Source organism: Larus michahellis, chromosome 4 (genome assembly GCF_964199755.1).
Source record: "Larus michahellis chromosome 4, bLarMic1.1, whole genome shotgun sequence".
Lineage (NCBI taxonomy): Eukaryota > Metazoa > Chordata > Aves > Charadriiformes > Laridae > Larus > Larus michahellis.
Window position 1 is genome coordinate 89,740,360 of NC_133899.1, and position 19,746 is coordinate 89,760,105.

At 41.9% G+C, this 19,746-nt stretch overlaps 1 protein-coding gene across 2 annotated transcripts in view; it reads right to left on the reverse strand.

Moving 5' to 3' along the window:
- Positions 1-19,746, reverse strand: part of NAV2 (neuron navigator 2) — a 233,295-nt gene that overhangs the window by 133,700 nt on the left and 79,849 nt on the right. The window contains exons 4-6 of one of the 2 annotated variants that reach the window (XM_074586321.1): positions 12,503-12,575; positions 4,304-4,571; positions 2,655-2,723 (exon numbers count right to left, since the gene is read on the reverse strand). In XM_074586321.1, coding sequence (XP_074442422.1) covers positions 2,655-2,723; positions 4,304-4,571; positions 12,503-12,575 — 410 coding nt within the window. The remainder of the gene's footprint in view (positions 1-2,654; positions 2,724-4,303; positions 4,572-12,502; positions 12,576-19,746) is intronic. The other variant, XM_074586322.1, reaches the window with a different exon arrangement.

Here is a 19,746-nt window from a genome sequence, read left to right on the forward strand (position 1 = left end):
ACCTCTTCCAGCATTTCCTTACCGTAGCCTGTATTTGCAAGATTTAGCTGCTTACCTAGAAAAAAATGTAGTTAGGATTCTGCAGTAAGCAGACAGGGAGGGACACTGCTTTCATGCTCTTCAGGCAAAAAGGGAGGGGAAAGACTTTTCTAAAACGCCCAACAGAATTAGGAAGCCACTGGCATCGCATCTCAGAACAATATGTCTGCGTGAGTCCTTCAAAGTCAAAGTTCATGCATAAAGCTTCCACGTTTGTAATGTATTTTGTGCACTAATGAGCACATATTTCTACATTCCAAATAGGTGAAATATTAATAAAAATTCAAAGATTTGGTAGTTGTTCAAAATGCATACTGAAGAGGGTTAGTGAAACAGCTCACTGTTTTGAAAAGCAAGGACATCACATTAAGGACTAAGAGATAGAACCAGTTCGTGTCACCTAACAGTAGCAACGCAAGGGACCACTCTTTGCCATCTTTCCATTTTCTGTATGGTAGAATCTCTTTAAAACTTCTTTATATAAACCAGAAAAATCTAATTGTCTTAATTAACCCGTGCCAAATAATAGGCTAAAATGAAGAAGTCCCAGCTGTCAGAGAGAATGGGGGATGCAACCCACCAAATCCCCCTCTTGTGGCTATGGGAAGGAAGAGAAGCCAGGAAGGGATCTGGCAGCGCTTCCTAAATAAATTGACTTTTCTGAGACTAGCGAAGAAATAGGAAATATGAAAAGAAACATGAAAGAAAAGAGCAAAAATGTCAGCAGCTGCATGCACGTGCTTCCAAAGCGCCAAAGAGGATAAGACACAAGGGGATCATTCAAACGCAAAACCAAAAATTGATTTACAAACTCAAACCACCACAGATCTGGCACAGCGCATCATGGTTCTGAGGTTGACTTTGCTGAAGCCTTTTAGATGAGCCCCTCAATTTATCCAGCCTTTTTCAACACTGGGGGGTGCTAGAAAGTTGTACATACTCATCACTGCAGCAAGGTGCCATGGGAACAACCCAGAGACGCTTCATCCACTGTAGAGGAGACCACATGGGAAGAAGCAGAGCTAAAGCGGGGACAAACACTCTTCCTAACAACTGCTGCTCTTGAGAACTTGGAAGCCACCAAGATATGTAAGTTCATCAAGAGTTTGTTTGGCTTAATAGGAAACGAGCTAGGTTCCTTACAGGCAGGAAAGATGCACAAGATACCTCAGCTGAAAGTTTCTACGGGATGATAGTCCATTGTGAGCACAGGTCGACCACCGCAGGAAGGCTACTAGAGCCCCCAGTACTGGGAGGGGTGTTTTCTAGTGGGGCTTGGCAGGAGGGAAGGGATAATGTTCTCGTACCCATGGGTAAGAAAAGGCTCCCCGCACATGCCCACACAGGCCTTGCAAATGTGTCACATTTTTAAATAAACAAAGCTACTCAAACCATGTGACCACTCAAGAAGTGACAAGTTTCTGATTCGAGTCAGTATTGTCACTGCCAATAAAAATATACCGAGAATAAAAAACCTAAGTGCTAACAACACTCTTGAAGAAGATATCATCTCTCCTAGATTCGTGTCTGTCCCCCCCCCGCCCCCGCCGTAGTTTAACTGACTGATTTTAAACCCCCGCTTTTGGTGTTAGGCCAAGATATTTCTCAGCGGTGCCTGTGAAATTTAGGGAAAAAAAAAATAGGTTCAAGGGGACGTTTCTAGCTTCTTGCTATTAGAGCAAAGTTACTGAGCTCAGAGAATACTCTCCATCACTACTCTTCAGCACCTCTTCTAGGCAAATGCGAACCGTCAAGCCGTAATTATGATGAACAGAGAGCATGAAGAGAAAACACGGGACATTTTAATAGGGGTTATACTGCAGACCTTCACTGTTGTCATAAAAGAAATAAGATGGGGGAAATAAATCCAAATTATATAGCAGAACTAACAATCTATACAAACTTGCCACGCTGAATAAAAATCATAAGTAATAGTTCACAATCTTAGCAAAAAAGGTATAGTATAGTTTATCAACGTGTAACTATTTAAAAATTCCTAGTAAAATATTTTAATATATAGTAATAGTAAAAGTAAACATGATTAATAACCACGTTAATAACACAGCAAACCTTATGATGACTGAGATGAGATGGTCATACGAGCTGGCATGCAAGTCATGCTGGGATCGGGAAAAAAATTGACTGAAATACCTATGAATCATTTTCAGGGAGATTAGATGCAAGCACTGGGGAGTGCAGGAGCTCTGACGAGACAGACCCATATGGTTCTGTTTGGGCTCCCAAGGGGCACGTGCTGCTCTCCTTACCACCTAAGACTCCAGCCTGGTGCTAGTTTCAATGATGCAGATCTAAATACAACTGATACGAATACGTACAGCGGGGAGAGAACTCCCAGAACCATGTTTTGTTCTCAAAAGCAAAAAGCTCATAAGGACAAGAAAGCCAAATTCTTTTCTGGCGGGCCAAAATGCATTCCACACCTTGAGAAAAAGAAAAAAAATTAAAATCCGTCTAACGCTGCCACGTTTCAGCTGCTTGTAGAAAGCCTAGTTACAAACAAGGAGGTAAATATTTTCACCGGGAACCCTGAACATGCATCCAGAAATATTGCCAACGGATTATTCATGCTTTGCAGAAGATGAAGAAATGCTAACCTAGAAGACTTTTTCTGACCAAGAGTGAATCGGATGATTTTGCTTTGAGATGAGTCCCTGGGAGATGCACTGTATGACAGGAAAGAAAAAGCGGAAGATAACATTGAACAAAGGAACTTTTTTTATTTGTTACGCCACTGAACTTAGCAACTTGTTTTAGGGAGGAGAGAGTTTTTAGGAATTTGACAGGAAAAGAAGTTTCTTGTCTTAGTATAACTTTATGCCAAAACTCCTAAAATTGGAAATGAATTGATTTTTATAGTGTAATGAACACGCAATTCTGCATGCAAACCCCAACTTTATTACCCTTTTCTTTCTCAATCTGTTATTATATATATTTTTTCTGCAGAATCTGAGCAATTTCACTTTAGCTTATGCTACAAAGACATGACATTTAAGACCTTCAGGTTCGATTTTTTAAAAATTATTTGAAACCCAGCACAATCCACACATTGGACTGAAAATATCAAAGCAATATTCAAATGGTCCCATGCATCCCTGCATATTTTTGACAGAAACGTCACAGAAATATGTTCACATACATCTTTGCTTTACAGTAATTATTGCCTGTATGAGTTTATACGTGCTATAGCAACACTATGTTTTTCAATTATATGAAAACAGCGTTTACACCAAAGATGACCATGATTCATGAAGAAAGACATAAGCAAAAACCAAATAAGCCCTCAGTAGTCTCACTTGGAAGACCTCATTTAAACTGTTTATATCCCTCATAAAGCAACACTTAGGCTAGCGTTCACCTTAATATGAGTTATTTTAACACAAATAAGCCTGAACTTGAGACATTTTTAAAAAAAAAAAAAAAGCCAACACAACAAACCCTTCATACTTGAGTCATTGTGCAAATACGGCTTCAGCCTTTAATGCTGCCCACTTACCCCCACTCAAACCCTCACTCTCTTAGCAGTGGAAGGGTCAGACAAGCAGAAGGCTGGGGGTACAGGTCATCATGGTGGTACCGCCTTCATAAATAGCTTTTATTCTAACCTGCAAAGAGCACCCATAGGACTAAAGACATTCAAGGGACAAAGACACCCTTATTTAATTATGTTCTGATCTACAAGTGCCAACAAACACCAACCGTGAAAATTATTTTTCATGTAAGCCAGCAGCTTATTATTTTTGACCAATAAGCCTAGATTTGATTCAGACGGTCACCACCTGTGATGAGCTCTATTTCTTTTACCACTGCCAGAGCCTTCTACTTCTTAGCGAGGACTGAAATTCTTGTAAACTGAGAACCAAAGTTGGGTTTCACATGCCCAAAGTATATATTCTATAATGGCAATGATGTAAGTGCTTTGTGAGTAGAAAGAAGCAAAAGGAATACTGAGAAAAACTTCTTTATAAAATACTGTGGTTACTTGGTCTAGCAGGTATTTTACACCCACTGGACTGCGTATTTCCAGCACTGAGAACATATTTAAGCACATCAGTTTTGATTTGCAAAGGCGTGAAGTCAACTGCTACCCAGCATTCCATTTCCAACACATTCTTTATTCTAGAGTAGAACCAAAGATGTTTCTTTGGCTTTTGAAGACCTTTAACAAGAAGAAAAAAAAAAAAAAAAAAAAAAAGAAATAAACAGTGGAAAAAAAAAAAACAACGTAAAGGAAATGTCTCCCCACCTGGACTGCATTTCGGGTTGTGCTTTGAACTGATGCTGCGCAGCTGGCGGGGGCTGTTGGCACAGAGTCTGGAGCGAAGCCGTCACCTGCTGCTGCGGGACCCCCACCGGGCACTGGGATGGAGGCCCTGCTTGCTGGGACGCTGGGGGAGGCTGCTGGGAGGGATGGTGGTGTGGCTGCTGTTTCTGTGGCTGCTGCTGCTGTTGCTTGTATCGGGATAAGCTGAAGAAAAGGCCCAAGATGGCCTTTAGATTCCCATTCCTGATTTCTGTAAGGCAATGGTCAGAAGTCACTCGTCAGCCACCAGTTGTTTCTCTCCGACAGCACAGCGGGTCACGCACCGCACTCTTCCCAACGCCGCCTGAACTCAGGTCCTTTAGGATATGACGGGCTTTCTGCACATCTAATCGGCATTACAGCTGATTACCAGTGAGCACCAACTACAGCTAACTAACTAACTTCTCCCTTGTGGTTACTGCGTGACCTGTTCCAATTCTGCCATGGTCTGCGTGTTAGCGTCGGTGTGCTTAAAAGAACGGTTCCTTTAATTAGTGCCTTTAAACTAAAGTAACTAAAAAAATCCCCAAAACAAAAACCCCATAAGCGTATTAACAACAGCACACTGTAAAGGATTTTGCAGTCCTAAATCTGCACGAGGAAGAGAAACTACTCAATTATCACACAGTATTATATCATTTCTGGAACACCAGACTAATTGTTTCCACTAAGAAAATCCGATGCAAGTTTTGCAATAGAAAATATGATTATTGGGTGAAATAGCTGTATTACAACAGATAATTACCAGTTGGATACTACCACAAGCAGATAAAGAATGGATACCCAATGTACTTAAAGACAGCTTGACAGTGGAATGTATAGACATTTCGATTCCTAAAAGTCATCCTGTTCTATGCAGTATCAAACGTGAAAATGTAAAACCTAACAGAAATACAAGATAAAGACATGCACTTAACAGCTGTATCATAATTAATATGCAAGAGGGCCAAGTCAATCTTGCAGACAACCTTGAGCATGTGTCGCGATTTCATTATTTAGCAAGTTTAATTTCCTAAATTAAAAAAGTGAATTAAAGAAGCTACATCAAACAGCTGAACTTTTACACGCACTATATAGAGAGAACTTGAGCTACTGAAACTTAGCGTTGCCCTCTGCTCCTCAATCCCTCTACACGGACTAGCGCAAGAGGAGAAGAGGAGGGCATGGGGCCAAGCACAAAAGTGAGAATCAGAACTTTAATTTCTATTCTCAGCCCTGGCTGAAAGGTTGCTCTGACACCACAATGAGCCCTGCTCTACCCTTTACTCCCTCTCCCAGCCACGCTTCTGTTCACGTTGCTCACCTTTGCTGCGTAATAAGCTTCTGTCCTTAACTCCAACCCCTTCACCCAGTAAATCTCAAGCTCATGGCTTAAAAATTTTGCTCCCCTTTCTAAAGCAGCTTCCAGCTTTGGTCTCCTTGTCTACCTGTACCTCAGTCTACCTTTTCTTCCTAGCCACTAATCTAATTTCCTTTCTTCCTTAATGTTGTTTTGGCCCATGCCCATCTCCTCAGCAACTCCTAGACCTTATCTAAGTGGTCCTGGTCATCACCCAGACCCAGGATATTCCTTTCCTTTCCTCCCCTACTTCTTCCCTAAATTTCCTTACCTTTTTTTTCCCCTCCCTCCGCAGCCTGGCCCCTCCACCAGTGCTCTTTCCCATCACTGCCCCTGTTCCCTTGTTTAAATGACTATCAACCCCAGGGCCCTCGAGCAGCCATTGTATGTCTTCCTTTGTTTTCTTTGCCAATTTTAGTCTCTTCTTGGATAGTGGGGTGCCAAGGAATCCTGCCCGTTTCCCCTTTTCCCCGTCTGCTCCTGCCCCCATGCAGTGACATGCCACAAACCCAGCCTCCTCCCACTGCCATCAGCACCTGCATGGGGCAGGTTCCTCCTCCTGTCTGCCCGTGTGAGCGATGGAAGCAGACAATGAAGTAAAACAGAGAGAAAAGGCAGAAAAGCACAGTAAAAAGGATCTCCTTATCTTCGGTAAAGAACTCAAAATTACTCATGGGAATTGTAAGGAAAGCAGCACTTAATCACAGGCCAACACATAACTAAACAGACCCAGAGGCACTGGGGAAGCTTAACTGCACAAACAGGGGCCAGAAGATAAAAGAAATTACCATGGCTTTACATGTTGAAACTTAGCAAAGCTATACGCAATTGGAAACGAGGACTTGATTTCAATGTGAAGTGAGAGGCGATTAAAACAATAACCCCACATAAAACCTGTTGCTTTCTGTGTCTCTCTCTCTTCTGCTCTATTTATCAGAAGAACAACCTGCTTTTAACCTCTTATAGAAGGTGAACCAAAAATTAATAATCAAAAGAAAACCACCTTTAATGAGTTTCAAAAGAAGCAGTCTCTTTCCCTCTGGGTTTTAAGCAAACTATTTCAAACAGGACTTTCAGAGGTAGTTTTGTTTCTCTTATCTTGCAGACAGACTGAGGTAATTCGCCTGGCAGTTTGCCCCCGCACTTTGCACAAAAAGAGTATTTCAAAGAGTACTTCAACCTCGCCCCGCGCTCTGCCCATCGCTCTCAACTGCTTCCTGCTTTAAGTCCCCCCCAGTCCGTGCATCAGCTTAAATATGCACATTAACCTAAATAAGGACAGGCATGTCACCCGCCCATTTTAAATTTGGAGCTCAAAATGACTTATCTTGTATAGTTGAAACAAACACCCTAGACATTTTGCGAGGAAACTGGAATTTGGTTTTCGGAGAATCCCCACAAATCTGCCCTTTGGAAATTTCCACCCTGGAGTATTTCCGTTCCTGCTTATTTCACCCACAGCTGGAGCTTCCACCACTAGTCGCTTGCCAATCGCCCTTCTCTGTCTTCACAAAAATACACTAGACTTGGTGGAAATTAAAAAAAAAAAAAAAAAAAAAAAAATCGGTTCAGGACAAAGAACAGGTAAAGAAAAGAAAGGTCTGCTGGATAGATTACTAGAGAGGTGTCATTGCGTGGTTCCTCTAACATTTGTGAATGAAATCGGTGCAAATCATAAACTACTCATTGCGTGCAGAATACAGATCAAAGCAAACCAATGATGAAGCAAATTTGCCTATCACTTATTTAGTCAAGCTTGTTTGCATCTGCTTCTGTAATGCTTCTTTTGTATCTGCTTCGGCAAAGCACGTAGGACTAGAAAAAACAGAACTAGTTTACCTAGACTAGATTGGTTAGCCAAACTGGCTACCAGGAGTAGAAATTAAGAATCTCTGCACGTTTCTTAGCTCGCATCTATCCTGCCAGAAAATAGGGCTGTCATATCTATGTCCTCTTCACCCCTAGATATAGCGGATGTCTGCTTCTGTTGCTTTACACTAGGCCTCTTCTGGTTGACCACTGAGGGATTCTGCATGCAGTCCCCATCAACCCTTCTTAGTTCATGTAAGAGGTGAGACAAGACAGGCTGCTGAGCAGAACAAAATGAAAAAAAGCACAAAATTCCGTCCACGGTGAATGATGGGAAAGGAGAGAAAGGGCCAAAATAATCACAAGCAGGTCTGAGGAAGGCGAGAAGGTGACGTACTTCACAGTCGATCCAGGACACATCGTGAAGTCCTGACAGACGCAACCTCAGTCAGCACTTGCTCTAGTCCTGACGGGACTCCAAGCTGACTTTAGGGATTCAAAGCTACCGAAACAGCTCCGGGATGAACTTCGTAGACTTTGCTGAGGAATGTGATCTGATTACGAATACTGGGAACTTCATAGAAATGAGGCAGGGAAATGCAAGGAGGAATTAATTCCCACCACACACGCTAGATCTGCAGGCACTTTTTGAGTAATTAAAGAGTAATTTTTTGAAGACTGTACGTAACTGTACTCAGTGTGGTATCATCGAAATTTAGCAGCGTGCTAAGTGCCCTACTCGGGTATGTTTAAAACGGTGCTGTGGGATATTTGTCCTGTGGAAACAAAAATCCCACCCTGACACCGGAAAGGACCTAAAAGACCCAAAATGGATGAACTGCAGAGTGCGCCACTGAGATTCATTTACCTACAGAAGTGCGAATGTCATTTTCAGAGGCAAAAGTCTAAGCTGAATCGTGGCTGTTCCGAAGTCTAGCGAGACGTTTTCTTTCATCACTTTATGGTTTCAGGATTGGCTCAGCTGATTGTTACCCAGCTAATCTGTTACCCAGCAGAGGTGCAGCTGCCATCTGTGACACCAGTTTGAGTTTCTACTGCACATTTATGTTCTCCATCATCTTCAAAATCTTGGCAGGGAGGAGATATTGTGTGAAGGAGGGCAATCTTAGCTGGGCAGCTGCAATTACAGGAGTCTAAAACCCAGCTCGGTGTGGAAACAAGTGGGTATGGATGTGGATGGGTGTGGGTATGGATGATGGACAATAAAAAAACGCAGCAAGAAAAGTAAAGAGTTTTCCAGTATCCCTGTAGTTTTCTTTAGTAACTACACATGGAGATTTTAGGATTTAAGAATCTTTGGAGAAGGAAATGCCTTTTTGGCTCCACTTTGCTGGGGAAAGCCTGTCTCTAGCATAGTATGGTCATCATCAGTGACTGCAGATCCTTAGCATCTTCCCTGCATAAAGCAATAAAAAAAGACTATGTCTAAGTGGCATGCACATATCAAAGCAGGATTTTTTAATACTGGAAAGATACGATATATGAAGTCCCAAATTATTTCAAAATTTAGGAGTCATCCAAATGCCAGTTTTGAATCATTGGCTTCCCTCCATACTAAAACTGCACTATTGAAAAATACGTGTTCTCAAGCAACCCAGGAGAGACTTCAATGTTTATTCCCATTTGGAAGCAATCATAATCTTCTTCTGATTCCTCCTAGATGAAGACCTGCCAGTGAAGTAAACAAAGTTATTTGCAGTTGACCTAGCAGGTCTTGGCAACTTGCACGCAAATACTGGCTTGTTTGGTTACGGCACACTTCATTTTAAGTGATTCTGTGTTCTATCTGGTTCAGTTTCCCCCTCCTTCCTCAGCACGGTTAAGGAGTGACTAAGAACAGAAAATTAATTTATTGAATTCAAGTCTTTTAACATCATTTATAAAAATTGTTCCTGCTCCCCCTATCTAGCTCTCGCTCTTTTCCTTCCGTATCAGTGATGGAGCCAGTAAGTGTTCTCATTCGTATGTTGGCAGCAAACATTACTGTCTCTTCTTAGCTTCCGTATGATTTAATATGTTAATTCCTGGACAGCATAAAAGAAAGGAAGAAATACAAAATCAGCAGAAGCCGTGGGATAACCTCTATCCTGCTGAGCCTGCCTTGTGATCTGGCGGGACAGCAACGACCATTAATCATGCTGTCCCCTCCCCAGCGTGAACAACGCTACGCTGCCAACTTTGCACACTGAGCCAGTCTTCCCATCAACTAATCCGCTATTTTTCTTAGATTTTGCATTGTATCAAGACGGGTAAATAATGTGAAATTTATTATATTTTTTAAATATTTACATATCACGTCAAGGTCGAAATTGGCTTTTACAGGTTGCATTTTCTTTTTAACTACTTCCTGGTAAAGAAACTTTCCACTGCTAGGAGTTTTAGCTCATACTTTCTTCTCTTGAGAATCCTCCTGATTATAACTGAGCTACTGAGGCATTTAATGCAGGCAAATATTTGTTATCGGCGTTCTAACCCAGCTTAAGGATTACACCACAGAAAAAGGCAGCTAACCCTACTACCGATCCTACTGGTTGTGGTAACAGCAGGTTAGAACAACATGTACTAAATATCTGCGGCTTTGCTTTCCACACTTACAAACCACCTCAAACTTAGCGAAATTACATTTCAAAGACACATTTTCAAGTGGCTTGTAAGATCTCATCGGCTAGAATGAGGGAGGAATTCTTTAAGCTATTTTCCAAATTGTCAAAATGTAATTTTAAATTGCAACTTTTAATAACAGGGTTTTTTTTAAATAATAGCTTTAATTTTAGAGTAATTTTATGAAAGTTTTTATGCTTTTGTAGTATTTCTTAAATGCAATGTACATATATAAAACTTGTGTACACGATGGTTTCACCATAAAGTCCATCCACAGTGGTTTTCTGGCCTGCATTTCATAAGCATAATTTATCGTCAATGCGGGAAAGCGTGTTTCAGCTGAGACCTCAAATCACGGTCATAAAGTGCGTGGTTCTGGGGTTCGCGTTTGTGACTGAGGCGGTGTTGATAAGGCACTGGTGTTTTGGCTGTTGCTGAGCAATATTTGCGCGGCCTCAAGGCCTTCTCTTTTCCCCACAATCTACCCCCAGCGTGCAGGCTGGGGGTGGGCAAGAAGTTGGGAGGGGACACAGGACAGCTGACCCCAACTGACCAAAGGGATATCCCACGCCATATGACGTCGTGCTCAGTAATAAAGACAGCGGTGGGTGGCAGGAGGGCGTTGGGGAGTAGTCATTGCTTGGAAACTGGCTGGGCATCTGTCTGCTTGTGGGAGGTGGTGAGTGATTGCTTTTGCATCGCTTGTTTTGCTTTTCTCTTCCTCTTTCCTTCACTCATTACACTATCTTTATCTTGACCCATGCAGTGTCCAGTTCTGGGCTCCCCAGTTCAAGACAGACAGGGAACTACTGGAAAGAGTTCAGTGAAGGGCTACAAAGATGATCAAGGGACTGGAACCCCTCTCTTATGAGGAAAGGCTGAGACATGGGTCTGTTTAGCCTGGAGAAGACTGAGAGGGCATCTCATCAATGCTTATCAATATCTAAAGGGCAACGGTCGAGGGGATGCGGCCAGACTCTTCTCAGTGGTGCCCAGCAACAGGACAAGGGGCAACAGGCACAAACTCGAAGACAGGAAATTCCGTCTCAACATAAGGAAAAACTTCTTTACTTTGAGGGTGGCAGAGCCCTGGCACAGGCTGCCCAGAGAGGTGGTGGAGTCTCCTTCTCTGGAGATACTCAAAACCCACCTGGACGTGTTCCTGTGCCACCTGCTCTGGGTGACCCTGCTCTGGCAGGGGGTTGGACTGGATGATCTCCAGAGGGCCCTTCCAACCCTTACCCATTCTGTGATTTTCTCACTTTTGCTCTTTGTGTTCTCTCCAGTGCTTAGCTGCTGGCCAGGGTCAGCCCACCAGACCTCCACATCCTTTCTTGCCTGCCTTGTTTGAGCTACAGGATTCCCTCACAGGAAGAAAACACAGCTTTAAACATACAGGCAATGAAGTTATTCACACCCAAGTAAACGTACATGCATGATTTGATGATACAACCTCCTCCTCAAAACTAAGCTTGCAAAGGGCCTTAGTCTTTGCAAATCTAACCAAATCTAACTTAAAAGCCTCACCTGATGCCACACATCCAATTATTTGTTGTGTTGAAGCACTGAAGGAGATGTCATATAATATATTCAAGGTTTGCCTTAGCAGCTACCAAACCCAATTGCTTTTCCAGCGTATTTAAATGAAAGTACAAGCGAAAACTGGTGCTGAGGATGGCAGAAATCTGTTTGATCTCTTTGTAAGACGGCAGTTAAACACCTTCTGAGGCAAAAGGTACCTGCTCCACATCTGACATATATCACGCACTGCCATAAAGGAATATAGTACGCTAAGTCATGTTTGGGTTTCAGAAAAATTCTGGTGGTCTTCAAAAGCAGAGCGATTAATTAGAGGTCAAAATGTCCTTTTTTTTTTTTTTTCCGTTCAAAACATTGGTATTTTATTGTTTTGTGCATTTGGAAACAATTTTTTTTTTTTAAATCTTTCTTTAAAAAAAGAAAATAAAGCAGGATACTTTTTCAGGTAAGAGAATAACTGAAGAATGAGGAAGTAAATTTCTCTCTCAAAACGCAAACAGCTGTCAGCAGCTCACTCTCAGTGTCTGTAAAATCTACACTCTGATCAATGTGCCAGTTATAGAAGTTAGATGAGAAATTTCTGGGTTTTAACAGAAAGAAACAAAGAAGTGACTGAATTCTAATTTGGTCTCATTGATTATTTTTACAAGTCAACTGTGTGAAGATTAGATACATATTTTACCTACCTTTCATACTGAGATGGGGAAAAAAAACACGAGTAAAGACTGTCAAAAGTGTAAATTATCCGTCTTACTTTAATCTTCCATTACTCTCCATGTGCTGGTTAAATAATTCAGGTTGCTCGCTTAAAATTAAATTTTAAATTGACTCACCTTCTGCTGACAGCCCCTGTATGTTAATCCCCTTGGCGGCCAAGAAACTCAGGCATGCATCTATGTTTTCAATCTGTTCAAGAACAAACAAACAACCAAAAAAAAAAAAAAAAAGAGAGACACAAAAGAAAATGCATTGTAATAATCATTTACTTTAATCTCCTGCCACCCTTTATTGCACTCAGTCTTTGTATCACATAAAAAGTCCCTTCACTCATTATGTGGGAAACCATAATGTGAAACCTCCTCGGTTACGAAGGTCCTAAATTGATCGCGTATTACGTGCGTCAGGACTTTCTGTTATTTGTACTTGCATGAAGCAAAAGTTATTCAATACTCTAACCACGAAAAAGGATGGCTACATATCTTACCGAAGGGTCAAGGATGTTATGCCAGGATTTTTAAGCTACAATAAGTCTAACAAACATGAAACCGAAAATAAACAGGGAGGCCACATTTGCTTGAGAAGGCAGATTGCCACTTGCTCTTAAGTTGACAGCTGGCAAAAGTTTCCAGCCACAAAAGCAGTCAAATATAAAAACTGTAACTGGAAACCTCAGCTGGAATCCAAAAAATGGCCGTTCACAACATCCTCCGCGTGTCAGAAATGACAGGCAATGCTGGTCGCTCACTGTGGGGTAAATCCTGCCCCTCAGAGAGATGGTACAACGGTACTAAATTGCACAGGATGAAGTGAATTTTGATCAGGTAGGGTCTTCCGCACAACAGGTCTGACTGTTACCGACTACAGCTGCTCTATACCGACTGCATTCAAATCCCACCTAACAAAGAGAACTCCAGAAGGGGTGGACGAGTTAGGCATTTTTTCCCCCCTGTATCTCAACACCACAATAGCGATCCTGCGGTAGCTTTACTCCTAGGTTCCCACCAAGCTACCGCCAAAGCTCTGCCGTCGCATTCAGAAGACGCAGAGATGCCAGCCCCATCAGACCACAGCACTTCTATGCACACGCGTTTGCTTAGACACCTCGAGAAGCTGCAACAACCAACGTTGTAGGAAATATCACGTGTTTCACGTGTGGTTACACAGAAGACACTTGGATAACACCACTGAGCAATTTTTGCTTTTATCATGGTAATCAGTAAGTGATAAAAAAGGGTCTCCATGTTTGAACAGCTTGCAAACTTTAATTTATTGATTCCCAAAACACCGCTTTTACTTTATAGATAAGGAAGTAGAGAGACGCCAAGCCCCACACTCACTATCACGTAACTACCTTTCTCCTGTGAAGTTTGGAGATGTCAAAAAGGAACGTGAAAGATCCAGCTTCCCTGTCAGCTCCTGCCTGCCCTCGGAAAAATACACAAGTGAGGGCTGTGTGGCATTCTGCAGGCTGAGCTCCCAGCACCCGACCTGCGCTTCCCGATCTTCTCAAGGTAATAAAAAAGCACAAGGGAAGCTGCCAGAAAACCTTCAGCATGGATTGCTCTCAAGGCACTTTCATTTATTGTCCATAACAATAAAAACATTCTCTATCAGGGGTAAAAAAAGAAATAAAATATTGGCATTACCTAGCTGTAATTTCAACAATTATAAACACTGATGTACTCAAAAATTTATCAGCCTCATTATACTTTGAGACATGCTATCTCAAAGTTTACAAAATATGTCGTATTATATACTTCCAAACCCAGAGAGATACCAAAAGAATACATTTCCTGTAACGTTCAGACCCTTGAGCTTGTAGCAGGGTGCAGTTCAAAGGTTCATTTATCCACAGTTCAACGTGATACGACAGTCAACCTCTACTCATTTCCTTCCTCAGTGCTCAACAACCCTTTCAAGTTTTCAACACGGCTCTTTTATTGAGGTGATTTGGGACTTTGCCAGAAAGCCGAAGTTTACCTTTTCAAGAATAAATACCACACAAAAGCATCAATCCACTTCTACCAGCTGCACTTAACAAGTCTTCACCATTCCAAGAACATTTCTAGTCTTCTGCAGCTGTGGGTAGATTTCTCCTCTCCTAATAAGGAGGATTACTCAGGTTAGTGAGTAAAAATAAGCAATATCTCGTCTCAACTAAGCAACTCAAAGGAGCTCTTTCAGTCCTGCTTTGCTTCTCTTCCCCGGTCCCTCATCTTTGTTCAGATCTCTTTTAGGACAGAGTGACCACAGGATTAAAATTTACTTCTGGGTAGCAAGTTCCCCATCCGTGCCTTCATTCTTGGCGATACACAGTCTTCCTTGCTGGCTTCCTAATCTCATGCTCATTGCAAAGCTGATTCAGATTCAAGGAGCCCCCTTTAAAATCCCTACCACCACTTCCCCGGGACAAAGCCACCGGTTTTAGAGAGCATTTTAGCCATTTAATTAAGGTCTATGGCTCCCGTGCCCAGACTGATGGGTGACACCCCGGCAGAGCACTAAGGCTTTAGGTGTGTATCTGGAACGCAGGCTGAGTGACCTGGACCTTGCTGCCCTGGGACACGTGGGCTACCTTGCGGCACCAGTTGTAACGCCTGGCTAAAGGCTGCAAGAAGTAGGGGGTTTTTGCTTCTATATTGATATAGAAAAAGAACGAGGGGGGAAAAAAATATATGGTAATATAAAATGCAGAAAAGAGACTGCAGGAAGTGGAATACCAAAAATCTATGATTTTACATAGATATACATATGATTATTTTACATATGATTTTACAGTCAAGAACTCTAAAGAATCGAAACACTACAGAAACAGGAAAATATTCTATATCGCTACTTAAAACCAGGCACGATGAAGTAAAGAGGTAATAACAGAGGCTTGCAAAAGCAGCCCTCTTACATTCAGAAAATAAAGTACTATGGTAAGATCTTAGGGGGATGTACAGCATTGCATGTACATGGAATTCACTAAAAAAAAAAAATAAAATACAACTGAAGGACGAAAAAAGCATCAATGATTCTGTTAACATTTATGCAGTATCATCTGTGATACTAACAACGTCACACAGCAGAATGACAGGAATGCAAGCAATTAGCTGATTTTGAAGGAAAAAAACAGCCCAAGAAAGAAGGCAGAAAGAAATCTGGGGAAATTCAAGAAGAAAGTGAAATGCAGAACGCAGGTCTATAGCTGAAATGATTAAAGCTTAGTGTTGATAGAAATTCAGAGTGCTTCCCACACGATGACTGGCTGGTGGCCCACGTAAAAGTGATTTGTGACTCTACCCAGATCCAGTGGAAAAGGGCTCACGCTCACTTGGTCTCATAAGAGGCAAAAGCGTTTAATGTTCAGTCAGGGAGCTGTCTTCTACTCCTTGAAGTACCAAAAATGACAACAGTGATGTTGGGATACAATCACTGATTTTTCCTATTACAAAAACTGAAGACAAGAAAGCTACTGAAACCCTCGTATGTCAAATAGCTTGAGGTGTAAACACTGTTTGGTGGCCAGTGGCCTGAACGAATAACCCCAAGCTTGGCTGAATTAGTCTAATGCATCAGAAATCGTGTCGCTTGTTTAAAGAGAAGAGTTTCCAACAGCGCAACATTTCATGAATTTTACCTATAAAAGCTCCAAGGACAGATTCTGAACTCCAGCCCCTGCTACATTAACACAAGAACTAACTATTTATAATGTGAAAATATTGTTTTATGGAGAAAGATCCCCCAGTGCATACAGGGTTGGAGATAGTAAGCTACTCTGAAGTAGCAGCATGATAGTCAAACCAGTTAGATGTGTGTGCGTAGGACAGAAGTGAGGTTCCTGGAAAGATCTCGGCTAAGGAAAGACCTAATGACCTTGCATGACGGTGACTTCCGAAAAAGTACAGCTGCCTCGTTGAATTTACAGTATTCCGCAGCAAATTGTCACTGATACTCTATGGGCCCTCTCTCGGCCAAGTCCACACATTGCTTAAACCCTTTAAGCAGATGTGAAAAGACTGGGTTTGCCAAAGGGGAGCATGGATTTTCTCTTTCACTGCGAGCTACAGTTGGTTTTTGGCTGACAATTCTGATTTCTCATTTGCTTTGCCAGCAATGTTTAACGCAGCAGAAGCAAAGCAGGAACGATGTCAGTTGGATGCTCGCGTTTCCCGCCTACTCAAAACAGGGGAAAGCTGTGCAAAAGGAGAAGGAAAACCAAGGACAGACATCCGCAGTGATTATCTCACTTGGACACGTTACCGGCAGCGTCCAAAACTGAGCCTTGCCTTCTTACACTTCCTGGCCAACAGCATGAAATTAATTTGCAATTTTGAACGACTGCCCATAAACTGTTTGACATATAGTCAACTATCAAAGCGCATTATCAGTCCCACAGCCTATACGACAGTTATTTATTCTGAAACGTCCCTAAACCTAAACTGAGGACGGCTGAGCCTGCACCCGAGGGGATGCCCACCTCCGGGGGGCTCCTCCTCCTTTCATATAATTAGGAGAGGATATGAAAAAATAAAAACCCGTAAAATTAAACTTCTGTTCAGGCATAACGTATCAAGCGTCACACCTCTCATTCTCATATTCACAGAAGGAAAATGCACGTTTCAGTCAGATACCTGAAAGCTTCCTCTTAACGTGAATCTCTGGGTGGCATTTGCTAGCTGGTAAGATGGGAGCAGAAGGCGTCATGGCTAAGAAGTATTGCACACGCGTAACGTCCAAGCACCAGACCAACAGCAGTTGCTTTGTTACACCAGTAAGACTCAGCCTCTTGCTGGGGAAGCAGGATTAAAAGCTACTGGTCACACATATTTACTGATTTCTAAGTGCTTTTGTAAAGGACGCCATTTCACGTCATCGTTTTCATTCCCACCAGACCTGCCCACTCTTCGTTTCCTCCTAGCCTCTACACACATGGCAGTCAAGCAGACACAAATTTAACAGCTTCATTGAATTCCTATATGTTGATCAGAATACTTTTATTTAATTCTTATTCCACTCTTACTTTCCCAGGTATATTGCTCAGATTTCCCTCTGTTCTCAAAGGTACCTTACAGTAATTATGCGTTTCTGACAACACTGGGCACCAGACCCACACAAGTTTTTACGCTTGTCATATAATAACAATTGCAATTTCTATTCTTGTCAGTACTAGAAAGAAAAGGAGCTATGCCCTGGCACACGAGAAACAGAAAACCCCCAAACAAATATCCTCAGCCTGTAACCTGTAAATGGAGACCTGTAGGTGGGCACCGATACACGTTGAACGTTGACTACATTAGACAAAGACTTGAATATGGAAACCGTCCACAGCCAAAGCTGTACGTCCAACTCTGCCAAGTGAAATACACAAGGTAAATTATAACTAAGTGCTGCCCTTGTGGCAGATACAGCTGGTTTTCCTCAAACAATAATCAGAATTAAACTTACTGTAGGTTCCTTCACTTAGAAACCACGGGAATTTTCTCGTGTTATGATGCAAGACCTCTGCTGCCTACTTTTACAGTGATCGATGTGGCGGTTTTATGAGCTTATCCAAAAGACTCACTACTAATACCGAAACCGGTGCTCTCCATTTAACTTGAGGCTCCAAGTTACGGCCAGTATATTAGTTTTCAAAGGAGAAAAAGGAGATTGATTTCATGTGAAAGTTTTTAAAGTTTCACAAATTCCTATGCAATACCCCAGCAGACTTCACATACAACGCACAAACGAGGAAAGCGCCTAACACAAGCTGCTTACAGCAAGCTGTTACTTAAGGCAAATATATTCCTCAATATTTTTGTGTCAAAGTGTAGGAAGAGCCTTAAAATCTTAAGTCATTACATTGACAATCCTTAAAACCCCGGAGTTTTGGGGCTTGGGGGGCACACCCCCTCAAATAATGTCTCATTTGCACTATTTCCTAAACATAATTATATATTAGAAGTATCAAGGCAAAATTGAAAATTCCATTTTCCCCAGAAGGATGTAAATACTAACTATTATTGCTTTGTTTAAAATACATCTTCATTTGTAGTTATCCCAATCAAAACGTATTCTTTTTTTAAAGAAAATAATAGGATGTTCCAAGTGCTTATATGCTGCTCCTGAATGTTTGGATAAAAACGTCTGTCAAAATTAAGTTTCTGGATTTTGACAGAACTTGGTATCATAGAACTGAAATAGCAGATGTAACGTCAGGGCAAATAAAGCTAATCTGTATTCTGAAGCCAGGTTGTAACAGATCTAGCCCCAGAAACAAAAATCTGTTATCATGGGTACACTGTTTTTACATGTACGTGAAGAGTTGACCCTCTCTACTACAATGGCATTATTTTGGGTTTTTAAAGGAAAGGACAGTTTGGGCATTAACCTAATTTAAAATCTTGAGACGTCCTTAACTCAATTACAATTAGTTAAGCAACAACAAGTTCAACTTTGCAAAACAAGTATCAGCAGAGTACCCTGCCTCTAGACAATCATTAATCTAGGATATAGATAAAACTCTCTGCTGGTCCCAACGGACGCTCAGCTGGATTTTAGCACATACCACACTAACTGTACATTCTTGCACTAAATCTCTGCTTATGCACAGCCGAAGACAGGAACAGATGGGGAGAAACCACTTCTGTGCTCAGTACACACATAACGAGGGGCGTAACGAGTCCCGTTAAACCTTCATTTCCACCCTCCCTCACCGTGTTCAAAACGTGATAATTCAGTTTAACAGTGAAGTAACTAATCAAATAGAATCTAATTCTGGCTTTCTAGTTAAGCTCACATCCTCCAGTTTTTCCATGAGAATGACTTCTTCCTTTATGGAATCTCACACTGTTTCAAAGCCAGACGATGTCCAAGTTCTTGCATCCCTGTAGAGGGCAAAGAACTGGGGCACACCACTGGGGACCACGAAGACGATCCCTTATGGGAATGACAGACTGTCATCAGCAATGTCTCCAAAGGCACCGCGTACATGCACCCAACGGAGAGAACAGCATGCACGTACTGCCTCATCTCCCATCTCTGCACGCAGAGGAGATTTGGAAGCCTACCCCTCCAGAAATTAAACAAATATCCGTTTAGTGACACTTTATCGTGCCTTATGTCAGGGAGATGTACACATTGGCCTTTCCCAATCTAGTCTAGCTCTATTTGTCGTGTTATTTTCTGTGTAGGGCGATGGGGGGGATGAGAGGGCGGCTTGTGGCTTTACTTAGGCTGCAAGCTCTGCAACACAGAAAGCTATGGTCCTACCAGGCCTGTCTCACTGATAACAATACACAAACGGTATGCATAATAGCATAACAGTCTGGATCTCTGGGGGAAACAAAAAAAAAAAAAAAAAAGTGAAATGAATTCATCTAGGAGCAATATA